General features: G+C 45.0%; 1 protein-coding gene across 2 annotated transcripts in view; it reads left to right on the forward strand.

The window, feature by feature from the left end:
• The first annotated feature begins 10,949 nt into the window (after nt 1-10,949).
• The window catches only part of GPM6B (glycoprotein M6B), a 99,937-nt gene continuing 89,731 nt past the window's right edge, over nt 10,950-21,155 (forward strand). The window contains exon 1 of one of the 2 annotated variants that reach the window (XM_015848376.2): nt 10,950-11,128. In XM_015848376.2, the coding sequence (XP_015703862.1) occupies nt 11,125-11,128 (4 nt within the window). In that variant the 5' untranslated portion in view covers nt 10,950-11,124. The remainder of the gene's footprint in view (nt 11,129-21,155) is intronic. The other variant, XM_015848404.2, reaches the window with a different exon arrangement.

Genomic DNA, 21,155 nt, shown 5'->3' on the forward strand with positions numbered 1-21,155 from the left:
TTTTATTCTATTCCCCAATGATGATGGTATGTCAACCTCATGAATAGAATGCAGCAGTGATGCCGCAGACTTGATTCTTCTCCAGAATGTCACAATGTTACTTTCATTTAAGCCAACTGCTTGTATGGTCCTTCTGAAAGGAAGTTCTTCATTTACTGGTAGTAATAGTTGTCTTGAGCTTTTCTCAGCTCTAAAAGAGGAAAAAAATAAACCACGCATCTTGCAATTACAAGCAAAGTTCTCTGGGAAACAAGCATCTAAAACTAAGACCATGTGCTGCATGCAAATATGCAAACTGCCTCCTCTTCAGAAGCTTGTGGCTGGTTGAAGATGCTTTTGAAGAGAAATGGGAATAGATCTCTTGTACTGCACGCATTCTTAAAAGAAAAACTTTCAGAACTGGCACAGTATAAATTTAACATTGAAATGCAGCAATGACCGCTATGTTTCCTTTCAAAAGAAAAACCACTTACACTTATACGGTGGTGACATTGTCAAGGACGCCTGTCCTTGTAGAATTATTTCCCCATAAAGCAGCTGGTGGTTTAGTATGCGTGCGTATACAGGCAAACAGAGGAGATTAAACAATTTTGACCAAAACAACTTTTCATCAGAATTATTGGTAAGGATTCACCTTTGTTATTAGTCATCCTGTTCAATGGTTAGCTGCAAGTATCACAGGAGGATCTACAATGTAGAGCAGCTTGAATTTCTGTAACAGCTTTAATGAAGGATAGATACTTACATAGTGCACAGTGGGTTTATTCTTTCTTATAGCTTTTTGCAGAAACTTCTCAGTCATTATATGAAATAATTTCAGATACTGACATTTTCATCTGTTGCTACATTGACCAGATCACAACTCATTGGATAGAAATTGAGAAAAGCAACACACCTTAATTCAGCTGCTTAATCCTGGGTTTCTAAGTAATGTTTTGGCATGCTGGTATTGATCTCGTTGCTCTCTATAATTTCCTGAAGGGAGGTTGTAGTGAGCTGGGGGTTGGCCTCTTCTCTCATGTCATTAGTGATAGGACCAGAGGGAATGGTTTCAAGCTACGGCAGGAGAGATTCAAGCTGGACATTAGGAAGTATTACTTCTCAGAAAGGGTGGTCAGGCACTGGAATGCACTGCCCAGGGAGGTGGTGGAGTCACCAACCCTGGGGGTGTTCAAGGAAAGACTGGATGTTGTGTTGAGGGACATGGTTTAGTGGGAGCTATTAGTAATAGGTGAACAGTTGGACTGGATGATCTTTTAGGTCTTTTCCAACCTCAGTGATTCTGTGACTCTATGGTGTGAATATTGGTCCTAAAGAATTACAGAGTGCCAAGATTACTGACCAAAATGTAAAATGCAGTCTATCTAAAGGAAGCATCACGAACTCTTATTTTCCTTCTGTTTTCTTAAAAGTATGAGTTAACTGGAAAATATACTGCTTGATAAATAATACATTTTTGCTGTGAAGAAATTCTGTATAACCTGCTGTCTTGTCTCCTACAATCATGCCTGGTGGGTCCAAAGGAATAAAATATCCTGGACTTTCTCTTATGTAGAATGGCAGCCCCTAAAGGAGTCTCAGTCACTCCTGAAGGGTGATTAGGCTTAAATTATGAAGCTCCTCAACCCTTTTTCTGTTCTGACATGGCCGGAATTGCTGAGCTGTTGCATAGGAGATGTGCAGTGGAGCTTTGAGTAGGTGATGGACTGTGACTTTGGTATCCAGGTATTCTCTTGGGGACCTGGCTGTTGTAGAACTGGCTGGGCTCAGTCCATTCTTTGAAGTAGATGAGTGAACGTGCCTCAACTTCAGCTGTCAGTTCCGGCAGGGCGGGATTTTATGTTACTGTCGCCATGACTGCTGTTTACACACGTCCTAAAGAAATACCATTGTGGGGAGGAAAGGAAAAGAAGAGCAGGAAGGGTTGATAGAACTGCTTTCCAAGTAGAGGTCCTAATATGTCCTCCTTTTGATTGGTAAGCATAGTTTTGAATAAACTTAACAGTTTACCAAAATCTGGGTTCAAAAAAGTCTACAAAGGGCTGTTAAACATGGAATTGAACCACTGTCCCCAGGTCTCCTTAAGCTACTCCTTATTAGATGCTGGGTAGGGATAAAAAATAGTTTTATTTGTGGGCTTTCCTTATACTGTCATCTACACAGCTGCCATTGGATGGTTATCTAGGAGATCTGATCTCTTTGTGGCTATTTACGGAGTTTTGTGTGTGCTTCTTATACTGAAGAAGGAGAGTGAAACACCAGTCCTGAGGTTCCTTTTTCAGCTGTCCCGTACATCTGTTTTGTAGCTACAGAAGTCATCCCAGTGGCTCAGCTCCACCCAACCATTCTGCCACCTGGATCTGCCAGCAGCTCTCAGTTGTCTGATCACTCCCTAAGTAAAAAGCTCAGTCGTAAGAGCCCTTCTGCTAAGCTGTTTACAGCTTATCTATAGGTTTACAGGAAACACTCGCTTGTGCAATCAGATGAGCGGATCTGTGGAGGTGACAAACTCCACAGATGCATGCGTTTGTAGATTAATTTTGCCATCACTAGAGGAGCGTACATGAATACTCTTACAGCATGCATGAACTATTCCTCCTTGGCGCACTCCTCTTGCACTACTTTCATCAGACATGTTGAGCTATCTGTCTCCTGAATATTTTTCTCATATAGGAGAATGTGCAGTTTTTTCCATGCTGAATGTAAAAGATTGGCAAAACCACAGAAAGCTTTATCCTAGGATTTCTAATTATTTTCTACATTGCTACTTTATGTGTATTAGTTACAACTTAACAGGCTTGCAGACTGTGCCAAGGAGCATGTTTACATGGTTGAGGTTTATCCCCATCGGTTCAATGTAAACCACTGCAGGAATCATAGGCCCAAGCAAGATACAATCACACAACACTTTCGGGTTAGCCATGTACAAGCACCCAGAAAGAAACTGTCCATGCCCTAGTAGGGGAGGTTCTCCAGCCCTCTGATCATCTTCCCGGTCCTCCTCTGGACCTGAGAGAAGCTTTGTGAAACAAAGGAAAGAGGAAGAGAACATGGGTGACCTGAAAATGACCTGAAAATGAGAGAAACTCTGGAAACTGGTGAGTTGGGTGCTCGGAGATCCAAAGCATGATGGACGCTTAGAGAAAGGAAGCTACATTGTTCGTGACGTTCTGCTTTCCCTTCCCTAGCATTATGGTGGTTTTACATCATTTCCCACTTCAAAACCCTGGCATGGAGGAAGTTAAGCTATCTAAATGAAATCGTTCCATCGCCACTCTTCAATATGATTTAAAGTTTCAACACTATGAACTATTGGCATGTATTATTCCAGTAGGATGCGATAGCTTCTCAGGTGGAAGGGAGCAATTCTTTTACACCGGTGGGAACTATCACACTGCAGTCTATGCGTGGAATAACAATTCACACATTGTTAACACAAGCCACCAGTGCAGTTCATTGTTATCAGTGTATTCATCAAGAAAATAGCTTTAACTATAGACGTGCTGTAGTGATGGATTTAAGTTTGCTAGTCTTGCATAATGCAGGTAACACTGAGACTAAAAGAGCTATTGAAGGCACCAAACTACACTAAGGCAGCGGGGATGTTGTAGAGGCCTTCCAGTACCTGAAGAGGGCCTAGGAAAGCTGGGGGGGGACTTTAATAAGGGCATGTAGCGACAGGATGAGGGGAAATCGTTTCAGACTGGAAGAGGGTAGGTGTAGACTAGATAACAGGAAAAAACAGTTGACTGTGAGAGTGGTGAGACACTGGAACAGGTTGCCCGGTGAGGTTGTGGATGCCCCTTCCATGGAGGCATTCAGGGCGAGGCTGGATGGGGCTTTGGCCAACCTGGTCTAGTGGGAAGCGTCCCTGCCTTTAGCAGGGGACTGGAACTAGGTCCCTTCCAACCCAAACTATTCTATGTTTATCTTTGATCCCAGCTCACTTGGGATCTCCCTCCACCCCAACACACACTCTCAGCAGCCTCATTGTGCTTTCTCTTTTCTTAGCTCCTACACTCCTATCTGTCTCCTGCACTTCAAGGATGAAATGTTACCCAGACGCTTGCTAGCCAGCAGAGTAAATGAGAAGTTCTAATCTAGATACCCAGAAAAGAGCTGGTGCCTCCAGCAGCATCAGTGCTGCCAGCGGAAGGTGGCAGGTCCCTTACCACAGTGTTGCCTTTGGTACCTCTTAGCAGCTCCATCCCAGAGCTGGCCAAAGGAGGAAGGATCGCTCTCTCTTCTTTTCTCAGTCAAACTGCAAAGCTTCCTCCCTGCTGAGCCAGTGGTGAGAAGAGGATCACTGCCAACTCCTCTCTGGGCAGGCTTCAGTCAACCACCTCCAGTAAATAACCCTGCTTGTTTAAACTACTGACCAAAGCCTTTCTAAAGTAGCAGTGCAATGAAGCCACCAAGATCCTGTTGAGCACCGGGGAAGCTTTTGAAAGGCTTTTCCCTTTGTGGGAGGAACTGCTGGATACAGAGCCTGGGCTTCACAATCCATCTGTTCAATTTATAGTGTGTCTCAACAGTACATCTCTGTCAGCTCCATCTCTCCAGCGGAAAGGCATAGCCGTGATTTAAGAGCTCAGCCATTTCAAAGGCCAACCAGGCAACTGTGATCTATTCCCACCCCGCAAATGAGGATGTTGCTAAGGCAGTTTCTCAATTTGAGAATCATTTTATCTCTTTTCTTCCCTCTTTTCAGCCCTCTTTGCCAGCTGGCATCCTGTTTTCTACTTTTCCAGCAGGCACCACTTCAGCTCAGCATGATCCCGAGGAGAGGGAGCAGCAGCCTATTTAGAGCTTAAAACCCATGGGGATTTACTGGCTGGAGCCCCAGAGAGCAACCAGGGAAGAGGTAAATGAGGGCACTTGGCCAGATCATCTCTGAAATGCTACTGTTAAAGGAACCTGACATGCATGTGAAGGAAACACCAAATATGCCAAAGGCGGCACATGTAACACGCAGATAATAGCATAAGGCAATGTGATCTATCTCAATACCACTCATAACCGTGGGCAATTCCAAGATTTGCTGTTCGGGTATCCTCTGAATAGGTCACATCCGTAATATAACAACACTCCCACAAGCTGCAGCAGGAATAAGATTTAGTGTTAACTCCAGCTAAAATGAGAAGTTTCTCTCACGCAAAAAGGAATAAATGCAATCCAAAAAGTGATTAGATAGAGACATTGATAATTTTGCTTCCACATAAAATAATAACAGAAGCTAAATAATCCTGTACATAGAGAAGCTCTGGGTGGTCAGGATTGGTTAGTCATTATTCTCTTGGCATATTCAGTCTGCAGCTGCATTTCTGTCTTACAAATCCAATTCAGTCAAGAGAACTGAAACATCATTAGCGAACTCACTGATTTATCCACTGGTGAAGTGCTGATATGGGTGTCTGTTCCTGCCGCTAATAAATTCTTTACATAGCAGCAGCACTTGCTGTCTGGGTATCTCACTTTATTCTAATGGATACAGCTTTCTAGCTCTGCTGCTGGGATTTGTATGCTCTGCAACATGGAGCCCCAAGGCTGCAGAACTGGTGGGGAAAGGGAAGGCCACCAGCTCTGAGCTTGGCCCTAGTCAGAACAGAGATATGGACACATGGGCTGCAGGTTTAGCAGCAGCTGGTGCCATGATAACTGCTGCAGTAAGACCATTTTTGTCCATTTCTGCTGCCTCTGTTGCGATAGGACAAGGGGAAATGGCTCCAAACTAAAAGAGGAGAGATTTCGATAGGATATAAGGAAGATTTTTTTTACAATAAGGGTGGTGAGGCACTGGCACAGGTTGCCCAGAGAGGTGGCCATCCCTGGAGACACTCAAGGTCAGGCTGGATGGGGCTCTGAGCACTCTGAGCTGGGGATATCTTTGTTCATTGCAGGGGTGTTGGACCAGATGTCCTTTAAGGGTCCTTTCAACTCAAAAGATTCTATGATTCTGTGATTCTAAGCTATTAGCTTTGAGTATGGGAGGCCAGAGCTAATGTCGTAGGCTGATGGTTTAGAAACTTTCCAGTTTAGCCTGAACTGAATTTACAATAATGTGTACAAGAAGGAAGAATCCTAACCCCTGTATGACAGTAGCCCATGTTTAATATAGCTCTAATTAAATGTTTTATTACATTCCTCTCTTGGAGTTGTGTTGTTTTTCTTCTCACTGTATGTGATATATAAGATAATAGGAATCAGTTAACAAGGGTCCTGTTATTTTTCAAGTTCTCCTATTGCACTCTCATCCTTGTTGAGCTTTCTTTGAGGGCTTTTGTTCATCTGACCAGAATTGCGTTTTAATTTTACTATTTATTTATTTATTTCTGAATGCCACATTTCTGGCAATTTTAAGGTGTTTTGCTGGCTGTGAAGTCAGAAGGAGGCTAAGTGTTTCCATTATGTCAGCAGACCTGAAACCACACTTTCTTTCTAAAACCACACTTCATGGGTCTGGCATAGAAGGCCGGATTGGATGGGGCCCTAGGCAGCCTGATCTACTAGGTGGTAGGGGAATAGAACTGGATGGGCTTTAAGGTCCCTTCCAACCCAAGCCATTCTATGATTCTATGAGCTTGCATCTCATTCCCGTTTGTTAACAACTGGTGAAGAATCTGCAAGACTGCAGCAGCCCAGGCCATCCATCCCCTGCAGTCCCTTTGCGCTGTGCTGTTGGGCACGCTCAGTCAGTAGTACTGCTACCGTTGGGTTACCAAATCACTCCCATCTTTTCTCCTGCACATTACAAACCACAGCTCTGAGAGCAGCCATTTGCAAGACTTCTGCTGTGCAAAGCAAGAAGAGTAGTACGGAAGTGGGGGAAAATAAAAAATATAAAACAATTACAAAAACCCATTTTGAAATGTATGATAGTGAAAAACTAAAGCTGGGTAGCCCACTACGAGAGAATTTAACTCAGCTTTCTGACACCGGTTAGGTCTACGGCACCACTGATGTTTACAGAGCAGAATTAAAACCTTCTGTTGTAAGTTATGAGCTTTTCCCTACTGACAGAAGTGGGAAAAAAATGAGAAGTAAGATGAAATCAGCTGGCTGTTACTCAACCTTTACTGTCCAACTGGATCCAAGAGAAGCGTTAAAATGAGTCCTGCAATTTTCCTCCCATGCTCTTTGAGTCAGTTTGAGAAGAAAAAGGGGGGGAAAAAAAAGGCACCTGAGAATGTTCTTAAATGCTTCTCTCACTGTAAGTGCCATCAAAGGAGTTTTCTACTTTGGAAAAAGAGAGAGAGCCTTGTCTCACAATGTGCTTTTGCCAGGAGTCCTGTCCTGATTAGGGCTGCCTTAGAGCGATTTCTTGGGTGGGTGCCACGCTGAAGTTGTTGGATGGCAGCCATGTGTTCAACACTCCTGAAGTAAAGTCTATTCCGTTAATTTGCGACTCAACATAAAGCTTAGGTTAAGTCTATTGATACTGCTGGAGGGTGGGGCTGCTGTACATATGTATGCAATTATTTTCAGGATATTGCAATGAGCACATGTATGCTCACACAGAAGTTGCTCTGAAGTTGAATGCTAATGTTGTATGGGTATGCATATTGCCCCCATCTGGTTTTTCCATTTGCAAACTATTTCGCGTTCAGATCTCCCCTCTGGTACTAATCAAAGTGTTGGATAATTCATACATCTGGGTCAGCTCCTCCTAAAGACAGTAGAGCGGCCTCTCCAGCCCATAGGATCCTTTCTTCAACACAACAGTAACGTGGCAAAGCACTCCAATCAATGTTTACACACAAGCCTGTTAGACCAAAGCCGACATCTTTGGCCAAACTCAAGTGCATTTCTGAAGCTAAAGGTTTTAAAATGAAGCCTGTGGAAGGATGCCTTTACTGGGATCATTTTACTGTGAGGAGACCAGATTTTTCTCTCCTCCTTTGGAGGAGGGGTTGTCAGGGTTTTCCATCCACGTTTTGCAGATTCATATGAGGAGGATGAAAGCAGGTGGGCTTCACTTCGGAGGAAATTCACACCAGCTTGTGTTTGTTCTGTATAACAGACTTCAGTCTTCAGAGGTCTTTTCACTCACAAGCTTCCCACTCCATGTAATGCTTTACTGAGACCATCCACCCACTTTCAAACCTCACTTCACCTCCTTCATGGCTCCCTACCAGCTACAAAGCACAGGAAGGCGAAGGTGTAGAAGCAAGTATGTGCATTCAGAATAAGAAATACTGTGGTTGATTCTTCTGTCCTCTTTCTGCTGCTCTCTCTAAACTAAGATCTCTCGTAGAGTCACAGAACCATTAAGGTTGGAAAAGCCCTCTAAGATCACCTAGTTCAGTCACCATCCCATCACACCATGACCACTGACCACGTCCCTCAGTGCTACATCCACACGATGCTCAAACACCTCCAGGGACGGTGACTTCACCACCCCCACCGGGCAGTCTGTGCCATAGAACACCCATGCACATAAGAGCAAAATACAAAGCAAGTAAGGGCCAGCACACGGAGTCTTCAAGTGAAAGTTGACTCCTGAGTTGCCAGACGTCTTGATCAAAGCACTGTCCTTCATTTACAAAACTTTCTATTCATTTTCTTTGCCTTTAAAATCACTATGTGACATTAGTCATTTCACAATCGACTTGGGCTGTATGAAACAGAGAGAAGTCTATCCTTTAACACTAAGGATGTATTTAGCACTCTGTAATTAACACCAAAGTGGTAATCACTAATTTTCAGATAAAATTAACTGCGGTTCATTGGGAAAAATTATGCATTCTGTTGAATATATAATTATATCTATTCCAAAGCAATCACTGCCGATACTTACATATTGAGGAACGGTTGCTGAAAATGTGACCTACTTGGTAATAAGAAACAGTTTTGTTTTTGAAGAATATCTATTCCATATGCTATTGTACATGAATGTTAATTTCCAGGGGAAGACATCTACGTGCTGGCTAAACTACTGAACCAATTCTTGCTTTTTCATCTTCCTTTTCCCCTCTTTTTTCCCCAGACTACAAAGGGCCAACAACTGAACCATTTTGCTCAGCATTTTGCTATATGAACTTCCCAAGCAGCTCTGTGTAGTGAGCACTGAGAAGGGGCTTTGGTAGCAGCAGCCAGAGTCTAAAGCAGATCAACTTCACATAAAAGGTAAGAATGACACAGGAGAGCGTGAGTCATTCTCCTTAATCTGCACTGAGATGCTGAGTTCAAAGCATGGAAAGGTCACGGCTCCATTGCACGCAGATGACAGTGTGAAGGGATCCAATTGTCGTCTTGTTTCTCTTTAACATCCATGGCTTCTGTAGCACCGCTGTGAGCAGGAGATCACATGGGAGAGAAAGGCCCCAGCTGGCCTTGGCTGAGTGGGGAATCTCAGGAGCTCAGGAGAGAGAAGAGTGCCAAACCCATGGAGGAAGGCCACAGAGAACACAGAGAGCTAAAATCAGATGTTAGCACTTCTGCTTCCCTTAGACTCAAAATACACCGGTGTTAGCATTAAAAGGGAGGCTGGCTCATAAGCCCCTGGTTTTACATGGTTTTAGAGATTTGCAGCGGTTTTGTAAAATCAAGTGTAAGAGAGGATCCCTATATACTCCAACCCCTGGAAATTGGAAATGACTGCTGCCCATTGGCACCACTGGTGCTGTAGTCAGAAGAAATATTCATGAGTAACCACTGAGTCCACTGTTAGCAAACACAGAAATGTTTGCAGTTTGTTACCCAGGCTATGGGAAAGGTTTCAAGCACGCAACATAGGCAATAAATTACATCAATCAATGCAGAATTGCAGCCTTCACCTTCTTTTTACAGACCCAGCTTGCAACAGCACCGCATCCTCAGTGCCCAGAGAGCAGGATCAGCCTGGCTTCCAGCATAACTTCCCACAGAAGAACTGTATGGCCACCAGGGCTTGCTGAGAAGCTGCGCACCTCTGCCTGCCTCTCCTCTCCTTTAAGCACTGGGTAGAAGCGTGAGGGTGTGGAGCACAGTCTGTGTGACCTGTAGCTATTTCTGCAGGCATCACAGTTCTGATGTGCTGTCCTGCAGAAGCTCCAGCCAAGTGTTCCTGTGGTCCTGTCTTCCTGGCCTTGCTGAGTGCTGTCCCTTCCTTTAGGTCAAGGAGCTCCAAGCAGGACAAGGGAAGATGGTTCCTTACTAAAAGAGGGAAGATTTAGATTGGACATAAGCTTTTTTACAATAAGGGTTGTAAGGCACTGGAACAAGTTGCCCAGAGAAGTAGTGGATGCGCCATCCTTGACCCTCTAAGGGTCCCTTTTTGACTCAAACCATTCTGTGATTTAGTTATTCTGCATACAGGCCTACCTTGGGCACAGCTGTGCAGAATACAATGAAAAGGACATGACAAAGGTGCTTATTCACCAGATCATAGAGTCATTAAGGTCAGACAAGGCAACTAGGGTCCTCTAGTCCAACCACCAACCCATCACACCATGCTCACTAACCACGTCCCTCAGTGCCACATCCACATGTTTCTTGAACACCTCCAGGGACGGTGCCTCCACCACCTCCATGGGCAGCCTGTGCTACTGCAACACCGCTCTTTATAAGAAGAAATGTCTCCTAATATCCAACCTGAACCTCCCCTGAATGTAATGGTGGAATGTGGTGGAAGCCAAACCCAGAACATCAGCACGGCAGGGAGGAGCTCTGACTTTGCTGCTCTGCCACACACCTGTTGGCATGGGGCAGAGCTGAGCGACGCGACTTCTGCCTCCATCGCATCTGACCGTGGAAGGGTTTCACGTGCCCACAGCCACCTCCGACCCACCCCGTTGGTTCTTAAGGCTGTCGTCTCATTTCCCAGAGAGAGGAACTAAGACCCCATTTGTGCGGTACTATCAGCACTGCCCGGCGCTGTCGCGGGGCGGCGCTCCGCCTCCCTGCCCCGGGCCGAGCCGCTACGAGCCGGGCCGGGCCCCCGGGCGGTGCAGGCGGGGCCGTCTCCGCCCCTCCGGCCGTGCAGCAGCCGCCCGAGGCGAGTGAAGCCCGGCAGTGTGTGAGCTGCGGCCGCTGCTCTCCGCCTCGCCTCCCTCCCGGTCCAGCCCGGCTCAGCCCAGCCCGGCACGGCGAACCTCCGCCTGTTCACCTCAGCGCCCCGCACGGCTCGGGAGACCGGAGCCAGCCATGGGTAAGCGAACCGGGCTGGAGGAGGGGGCAGGTGAGGGGGGTCCTGGGAAGCGGTGTCGTCCCCGGCTCAACCCCGCGTGGAGGGTCGGGCGGGGGGTTCGGAGGCTTCTTCGTGCAGGAGGGAGGGAGACGTCCCTGCTCTCCCTCAGAGCGGCAATGAATCGGAGCGTAGGGAAGTTGTGCGGGCACGGTGCGCAGCGCTCAGCTCGTCTCTGTGTAACAGCTCTGCCTCCGGCTTTTAATTAAGAGAGAAGGAATAAAAGAGAATTTAATTGCCCAGCCGAGGGAAGCTGACAGAATTCCTACGGTTGCTACTTAGTTAAATTAATTCGCATCACCTCATTCTGTATTTTCTAACTGCTTATTAACCGGTTTGGGCTCTGGTTCCTGCGGCACTGTGTCCCCCCTCCCCCGTTACTGAGCTCTGCCTAAGTTTCCTACACCCTTTAGATGTTTGTGTTACAGCACCGATTCTTCCCGCTGCTCAGCGGAGATACAGCGAATGGCTGAATTATCTGTGTGCACTGACAAGAGTGGGTTTGGTGCGTCCATTCCCGTAGTCACTTCATAGCACGTTTCCACCGTATGAACTTCTGAAATGGATATTAAATGAAGCTGTGAAGTTACAGCCACTCCCGCATCTGTTGCCCTTCTCTTAATGTAGGTTCTCGCTTTGCTGCTGTGGATTGATATCAGAGGGATCTCAGGATGGGGATGGGAGGGGAGGAGAGGGGGAGAAAAGTTTTGCAATGTGTTGTTAAGGGAAGAGGAGCCTTCGCTGGATCCCAGCATCTTCTTTGAGTTGTGAGAGTACGTATTTTGTTAGGCAGCTTTGTCTGTGCAGCTTACGGCCCGTGAATGACTCAGGGTTCAAAACCAAAAAGCTGGTCTTCAAGGTGGCTCATCTTGAAGAAGCCAACCTGTATTATCATGCTGACATCTCAAAAGTACCCCAACACAGCCTCACAAGTCATGCAGGCAATGTACAGGTTGTGTCCCAATGGGTGTGTTGTCCTTCAGAGAACAGCTGAGAAAAAAGGACTGGAAAGAAGGAAGCACATATTGAACCTGTTGCTAGTGATGGTGGCCCAGAGTCCCGTGCCTGCCCGCTTCTTGGCTTAGCAGCATTGAGCCCATGGGTGGCTGTGCTGTGACCCACTGGGTGCGGGGACATCTTCAGATGGGATGCTGCAAACAGAGCTCGCAGCAATGTAGCCTTTGTAGCAGTGAACTGGTCCACAGTGAATGCAGTGCCTTGTTGGGGTGTTGTGTAACAGCCTCACCATGGCTGGGACTGTGGGACCAGAGCTGGTGTGCGGCTTCCTGACCCAATCACGAGGATGTGTTTGGCTGTTCCTAATTAGGACCCTTTGAATTGTCCTTACTTGTGCAAAACTTTTGTGTTAGGCTGGCCTGCCGTGACTGATTTCTTTTCCTTTTTGGAGTTGCTACCATGGAATGCATTGGGCAATTGGCTCACTCTGCGCTTTGGAAAGTTAGGCTTGTTGTAGTTACCGACGTTTATGGTTCACATTGACTCTGAGTTGACTAATGACAACTCACTGAGGTTGTCATTACTAACCACCATGGTGGGGTCCCAGGGCTCCAGCAGCGTGGAATGATGCTCCCCTATCCCAGCAATGGCCCGTGCCCCATCTGGACCATCCCTGTCAATTTCAGGAGCACCTTACATGCTCTTTGCACCTGTGGAATCAAGTCCTCACCTTGCTGTGAAGAGTCTTCACAGGAAGTTTGATATTCCACAAGCGTAGGCTTTCTTATTATAAACAGCTGGGGACAAATCCTGAGAGAAAATCAGCCCTCGTGCTTTCTGTCAGCTATTGACTTTGTCCAGGCAAGAGCCGAAGTTTTCTGTGTGTCCTGGTAATAATAAAATCTGATTAGTATCGGTCATTAAGGGTGGCTAGATTTCAATTTCAAGGTCTTGTAGTCCATATTCTATTAAATCTTGCACCTCTTAAATATATTTCACTGGAGAAGTGTAAAATTTTATACTGCCATCCTTTCCCTCTCTCTGCGAGACCCGTTTAAGATTATTGACAAGTGCTTAAATTTGCTTTCTCGATGTAAACTTTCCTGTCTGAGGAGGAGATGGAGAAGAAAACATTGTGCGTTTAAGCTGTTTCTCAGTGTCCTAAACAGTTTGAGGTTTCACCCTGTTTACAGGTTCTCCCTTACTCTCTTTCTAAGTGCATGGTTCAGTGATACGGGACGTCTGCTGTCCCCTCTGTGAATGGTGATACACAAGATGGATCAGGAAACATTTCATTTCAAAGATACACTCCTGGTTAAGGATTTCACCCCCTGGAGAGCTGAGCAGTGGGAGTGCTTTGATTATCCATTGCCTTCAGTGGACCTCTAGACCTTCTTCAACCAGGCGAAACCTATGTGTCACATGCAGTGTTTAAAGCACTTAAAGCACTGCATTATTTCTCTCCAGCCAGGTATCTTTTCTCAGGTTGACTCCTGTGCTCTTCTGCCAGTAGTTGTGATGTTGCAAGCATCCTTGTTTTTTTATATGGTATAATAGGTCATAGCTGAGCCTGCTGCACTCTGTGCCGATCCAGAAGCTGGCAGTGGGAAGATCGCAATGTAAATATCCAGAGAGGGTGAAGGATGACCCAAAGAGCTGTGCCACTCCACTGTGGTGGCATCATCCTGGTTATAGGCAACACAGCGTGGCCTGGAGGGAGCTGACTCCAAGTGACAGTGCCTGGGGTGGATCCCAATCTCCTGTACCTCTCCTTGCCTTTCTTCTGCAATTAGATGTGAAGCTGTGGTGGGGTGGCCTTGGCTAAGCTGTGCCCTTCAGCATATCCCATTACCATCCCATGTAAGCACAGCAAAAATCAGTGGGTACGAGGGGAGGTTGACTGCTCATTGTAACAGATCGCATCGTGCACGCTGCTTAGCGCTCACTGCTCTGCTGCTTTCTATTGCCATGCTGTTTTAGTGCTTTGGCAGTCTCCTCCGCAATTACTTGTCTCTTGGGTTTTAGGCTCAAAAGGTTGCACTAGAATTGTGGCTTGGGAAACATTTACAAGCCGTGCAGAGAACTTTGAGAATTCCAGATCTTTTGTTCTCCTTTATTTATTTATATGTGTGTGTGTTTTTTGAGCTGTTTGTCTAGCAGTGATTTCAAAATGTGAATGGAGCTTATGTTTCATTAATAGAAAGATGTGCTTGAATTGGAGCCACTGAGTGATGCAGATTCACTGTGTGCCATTTGTGTGTGTTTGTTTTTCTCTTTGATCCTTGAATGCAAGTGGTGCTTGGAAATTTTGAGAGCATAGAAAAATCATTGCCTTTCTGCTGCTAGTTTGGGCGCTGCTGGTTAGGGAGCACACCTGATGTTAAGAGTACCACTGGAATGGTGTCCAGAGAGATCTGTGAAACAGAGTAAATGGTGGGAGTGCGGCCAGAGGAGGATTATGTTTTGAGTAGCATGCTGGTATTGTTAATATTGGAAACATACATTTGAGCTTATCAGTGTTTGCTGGGCTGGAGCTGTGGAGCCCACTGCTGATGGGCTAATCAAGGAAGAATCTGCTTTCCTCATCCTGCCAGCAAGTGGGAGCTAACTTGAGCTCTCTGATATATTTTTCACTCTACCTTGTAATGTACGTTTTTGTCAGCTTGCAAACTAGAAAATTCGTTGAGGTTTCTAATCCTAAGATGCAGGGAGTGTGCACAAGATAAACTGCAGTGCAAGTGGGAACAAAGCTGCCAAGGGAGGCCTGGTGGTCTTGAAATTTGGCTTCTTTTCAAGAGAGATTTTGCACTGAGATTTTAAATTCTCTAGGTTTATTCGTGTTTTGCTTTCTGGTGCACCACAATTGTTTCTTCGGTTGACTAAAAGCTTGATGTGAGCCTGGAGTGTGTGCTTCAGGACTGGGAGGCCAAGTGCGTCCTGGGTTCCATCATAAGAAGGGTGGCAGCTGGGAGAGGGAGGCAATTGTTCCCCTTTGCTCTGCCTTTGTGAGGCCTCACCTGAAGTACTGTGTCCAGGCCTGGGGTCTCCAGCACCAGAAGGATGCAGGGTTTTGGAGTGAGTCCAGAGGAAGCCATGAAGATGATCAGAGGGCTGGAGCACCTCTCCTGTGAAGAAAGGTTGAGGGAACTGGGCTTGTTGAGCCTGGAGAAGAGAAGGCTCGGGGGAGACCTTATTGTGGCCTTCCAGTTCTTGAAGAGGGCTCATAAGCAGGAGGGAGACTGACTTTTTACACAGGCAGGTAGTGATAGGGTGAGGAGAAATGGCTTTAAACTGAAAGAGGGGAGATTTTGGTTAGGTGTTAAGAGGAAATCATTGACTCAGAGGGTGTTAAGAGCTGTGGTGCCCCATCCCTGGAGGAGCTCAGAGCCAGGTTGGATGGGGCTCTGGACAGACTGAGCAGGTGTGGGGCAGCCCTGCCCATAGGAGGGGTTGGGGCTGGGTGAGTTTCAAAGTCACTTCCAACACAGAGATTCAGCAATTCTATGATTTTGCAGCTGAGGATTGTGCTTTGTTCAAGTTAAGATGCCTTTTTACAGCTGTTTAAATCCTAGGTTCTAGCAGCTTCACTTGGGATCTGTTATAGGAAAGTCCTGATCACATCATGCCTACAAATACCATGCAAGTATGAACTAGAACAACGGCCTGGATCTTCAGTGCTTTATATTAAAAGGCCATGTGTTGTTGGTTTTTTTGGTTTTGTTTTTTTGGTTTTTTTTTCTTTCTTTTTTTCTTTTTAAGTAGTTTCCAGAGACTTCAGTTGATTGCTATTTACATGTAGACCAATGCTTATATTGCCCAAACTGTGTTGACGTAAATGTCACACTCTTTCCCAAACTAAAGTGTAAGAAGTGTTGCTGTATTTGCTAGTTACACAGCTGAAAATAAGTTTGCCACATAGAACTTCCCTTGTGGGAAATCAAACAGTTTTCTTGAGCTGCTTAGGCATGCGTTACAGAAAGAAGCCAAAACTTTGGGAGTAAGAGCTGACTAGTGGGAGTACACGAAGCCGAGAACTCATGGTGCAGACGCAGGGAGTTGCTCCAACACATCTGTCAAGAGCCCACGATTTGCAAGGTGGCCCAAATAACAACACTTCCTACAACATCTGCTCCGGCTTTGTGACGGGGGCTGGTGCAAAAGCCAGGACTCTGCAAATCTCTGAGATATTTCTCATACCACACCAGGGGAATATAACAAAACCCATTGCATAATCTGTTATTGCCTGCTCCCCAGCCAATGAAGTTACTAGGTGCTAAAGCTGATAAATGTTCCATTAAACCAGAATTTGATGTAAGCAAGTACAATGAGAGGGCTTTGCTATACTTGACTGATTTGGCCAGGGCTACCCATTCCAGACTGAAATTAAAATGGCAATTTCTCATGCACGGTAATTGTATGATGAAAATCCCACGTTTCAGCTAGCGTCTAGAAACCTTAATGACTTGGCATGAAAAATAGCCGGGTAAGTAATTTTGTTTCTACAGCCTGTTATTTTTAGTTCCCCCCTTAAATTATTTTTGAACAGTTTGAAAAATACCTGTTTTTCTCCTCAAACTTGAGCTATAGAATGCCTATAATAGATATTTTGTCTTTAACTTCCTCCTCAAATTCTGCTACGTGTTTTTCTTGGTCCTATCTACCGCTAATATGCTTGCAACACTACATTTGAGAAGTCATGGTAATCTACCACATATTGGATTCCTCTTATTCCTCTAAGAAAGGCAGAAGAGAATCAGGAAGCAGAAAAGTCACTTGAAAGCGCTAATAATTTAGAGCAGCCGTGACAGACTGAAGATAGCTATTTAAGTGAGGAGTGGGTGGGAAGTAAAAGAAAGCACGAATGAGGTAGCAACTTGATTCATCAAGACTGGAATTACTTCAGCTTCAAATAGTCTGTAGATTTCATTAAAATTTATATATATATATATTTATTTATTTCTTGTGAAACTTTATTTCTGGATTTTCTGGGGCTTCCCATGGCAGTTGTCTTGCGAACAGTCACATGTGTTCCCTGTTACAGTCAGCTCCCTGGCTTGGTTTAGGCTGTTTCTCACAGAGGAGGAAGCATTGGACCTCACGGCCAAGTCTTGTTCTTCCCTTCTGATTTGCTTCTCTTCTGAGATTTGCATGCAGGGTGCACATCTGTGGGTAAGCTGTTCTCAGCCCCTGTTATCCCTTCTTTTTTATAGGTACTCTTAAATGCTCCTTTCCCAGAGACCACTGTTTTTCTTTGTTTCTCCTTCTGGCTCATACCGATCCCTTAGTTGCAGTGTGAGTAAGCGTACTCCCCTGTGTAGTAATTCCATAGTTTTGTTTTCCTCGTTGTTTTTCCTCGCATGGTGGCAGATTTTATCTGTTCTGTCTCCTCCTGCCTTTTTGTGTTGACACTCGATCCTCCATTGAATGCTCTCTCAGCGGACTGATGGCCAAAGCACTCGCTGTGTCCACAGGCACGTGACATGAGCAGTAGGTGAGAGCTGCTGTGGCGCAGGCAGGCGATGCGCTTGGCACGTGCAGATGTGCTTTCTGTGGATGACATCTCTCTGTGATAGCTGCTAGCTGTCATCTGCTTCAAAGCATGCGCTGTACCCCTGTTGGAGAAAGAAAACAGTGGGAAGGTTGGGAGAAACAGTTGTAAAATAAACAGAATGTCAGAAGATGCTCTCTTAAATCAAAATGAAGGGGTTTCCTGGAGGGCCATTGAGGGCCTATGTTTCTCTCGCCACAGTAACTGGAGGGCATGGTACACATGGAATATTAAGTGTGTTTGTGAGGCTAATGGGAATGCTCCAGCTGTTGTTAAAGCCTAGTGTATAAATATGTTAATTACCGTATGCTGAATCTTTTCTGTTGTTATAAGAGCATACAAAGAAAAGAAACAAGGAATGTACTACTGTACTCAGCTCTGTCTTTCTTTCTCTGATGAAATGCTTCTGGTTGACAGAACTTCTTTTTTCCTTTTTTTTGATATTCTATTAGTTGATCTCAGGTAATATTGCTGTTTCTCGCATATAGAAGGACCCCCCACATTAATGGTAGTCAACTTCCTGAAGTCTGCCTCACTCCTTAGAAAGAATTCTGTTCAAATGAATTTCAGAATTTGGAATATTCCTTCTTTTTCAACATGGTTGAAAACAGGGGAGTTGGACTAGATGACTTTTAAAGGTCCCTTCCAACTCAAAAAATTTTATGACTCCATGATTTCACAGTTTGACTGAGGGATGGGAATAGAAACAAACCCTGAGTTTCTGTTTTTAAAAGAAACAAACAACAACCAAATCAGTAGTAATAATTAAAAAGACCACCCAACAGCTGCTTGGAAACGTAGTATCTCTGCTGCTTTTTGCTCTGGTGTGCTAAATGAGTCCCTGTTCAGAACTCCCCCCAAGGAGAAAGGACATGCAGACGGTGAGAAGTTGTTAGCAGCCACCGTGTGAAATCCTGAACTGTTCCTCCCCCTGTTATAGTGCAGGTTTGGAAATTCAGAAAACACCATCAATGCCTGCAGAGTTCTCATCTACTGTCATCCTCGTGAGAATATTTGATCCTTAACTCTTTGTTTTTTTAGGGAAGAGGATGCAAGGGTAGTAGGAGGAAAACACGCCTTTTTGCTTTCATCAGGAAAAGTGTGACTACTGTGCCCACTTTCCACATGGTCAGTAGTCTGCCTCCTTCTGTATGTGTGAAACATCCCTTCTGTTGGGACACATACCTTGTAAATGAAGTCTTTTCTGTTGCCTTGCTCAGAAAATATGTCTGGCTTTTCACTGCATATGTTTCATTGCTCCAGCACTTGTGCTTAGCATTCACATCAGACTGTTATGTCTTTATGGAGAGTTTTCTTCTCAGTCAAGTTTCAGCAGACAAAAATGATTGCCTTTATTTTCCACGTTGGTAGTATTTTCTTGGCATCGGGATAACTTTCTGACATCATAGCAGTATCCCAAATCTGAGTTAATCGTAACTTCTACATGGAGTCTGAAGATGTGCAGGATTTGGTTCACGGGCTCTCACATGACTTCTGTAGTCACAAGTGAACTTCCGTCAGAGTCCTTCCTCTTCTGGTGGAAGCCAAAGCTGTGATGCTTGTAGCCATCAGGCAGGACAGCTGCTGTGTACCTGTGTCTGTCCTGCAGAGGACAGCTGGGGGGAGCACCCCACTGAAAGCAGCCTGTATTCCAGGGCATGCAGGACATACTGTGCTGGTGCTTCCTGCCAGGGGATGCTGGTAATTAATTTTAAATCCTTCCCCTAGGTCATCAAGGCTTTTAAGGAGATTTTGCTCTTATTATCTTCAAAACCTCCTTTCTTCCTAGACCATGACCTGCCAAGACAGCTGTGTTTCTCTTAAGCGCTGAAGTGAATGATATACAAAACATGAAGGATGAGAAGACAGCAGGATTACAGCCATCTTTAGCCATGTACACCCTGCTGGCATCTCTGATGTGTGTGACCAAGGGCTCTTGGGGTTCAACAACATACAAAGCTTATTGAGCATCTGGGGTTTGGAGGTTGGTCCTTCTATATATCCCTTCTGGACTGAGTGTGAAATAAGGCTAGATTTTCTTCTAGTGTCTGCATTATGACTACTATTGCCCAGATGCAATGAAAGGAACTCTTTTTTTTGGCCAAACAGTAACACGAGATAAAGCGATCTTCCTTGAGATTGAGATCCTGACATGCCCTACACTTATAAAAAGCCCCATAAGGAGGTGGCTTTGCATTGAAGTCAGTCACAACAACTATATACCCAGTGGGGCAAGAGTTACTCACTGTGGGATGTCAGGTGTTGTGTTGCTGAGTAGCTTCTTTTCTCTTATGGTTTATACAACAATGCTGAACTTCCCTCGGTTCAAGGGGAGGTTTTATCACTGCCCTATCTCTCCCTCAAAGCTGTGGTGACCTTCAATGTGAGATAAGGACTGCAGAACCTAGAGATGATTTAAGTAAACGTGTGGCACTACATACTAATTAATTCAGGTCATGATGCTCACAGAATCAGCACAGCAGTTTCCTGCCTCCTAAGTGATTGCTGCGTTTCTGCTGTGAACCCCTTTGGCTTGTGCCCAGAAAGAGCTGTACAGTAATTAAAATTAACCTGAACGGATTTAGAAGAGCCTGGTTTGAATTAGGGCATGGTTATTGACTCTAGGAATTTTTTTTCTTGGTGAAATCTTTCCCTTCCCTTCAGTAGTATCCCCTAGGTAGCACCTGCTAGCACCTGACTGAGGTCATTCATCTCTGTAGAGACAGGAGGGGTTTGGCGAACCTGTACCGTGCACCTTGGTGAGATGCTGTCAGGGCAGTGGTACAAGCTGCTGGGCTCAATGGTGGCATCAATGTCCATCATGCTGAAGCTGTAGAGTGTGTTTTCCAAAGCATTCTTCAGGCAGGAGCCACTGAAAACTGCTGAAGTGGTTTTTGAAATTCATCTCCAAGATAGTGGCCTGGCTACCCCAATGGCCCTGCCTTGTGTGGTGCCCTCCATAGGTGTGCCATCTGCTGTTGGATCAGATTGTCTTCTTTTTCCCCTGCTGTTTTTACAGTGGTTAAGAAGTTGATGTCAGAAGAACAAAAAATAGCAGGAATCTTTTTTTGTTGTTCTCATTAATCCAGACAAGCAAAATACTTATATTAGAAATGTCTTTCTCTTCTAAGAAATTGAAACCATCCTTCATTGAAAAAGCAGCTTTGAAATATGCATTGTAACATGACTTATTTCTTTTCCTCTGAAAGAGCTGTCTCTGTAGTGAAATGAAAACAGTCCTTAGTTTCAAGACTCGTATTGGATATTCCCCCATTTTGGAAGCTATTGGAAGTGAAAGCAAATGTGTGAGCTGTACATAGATGGTGTGGTTTAGACCAAGCTGTTTTTGTTGCTTTTTGTTGCTTTTTGCTGTTGTTTGGTTTGGTTGTTTTGTTTTGTGGGTTTTTGTTGTTGGTTTTTTCTTGTCTGTTTCTAACTTACTGTGGAAAGCAACAGAAATTAGAGGTCACAGAGTGTAATTTTCTT

This window comes from Coturnix japonica, chromosome 1 (assembly GCF_001577835.2).
Source record: "Coturnix japonica isolate 7356 chromosome 1, Coturnix japonica 2.1, whole genome shotgun sequence".
In the NCBI taxonomy this organism is placed as follows: Eukaryota; Metazoa; Chordata; class Aves; order Galliformes; family Phasianidae; genus Coturnix; species Coturnix japonica.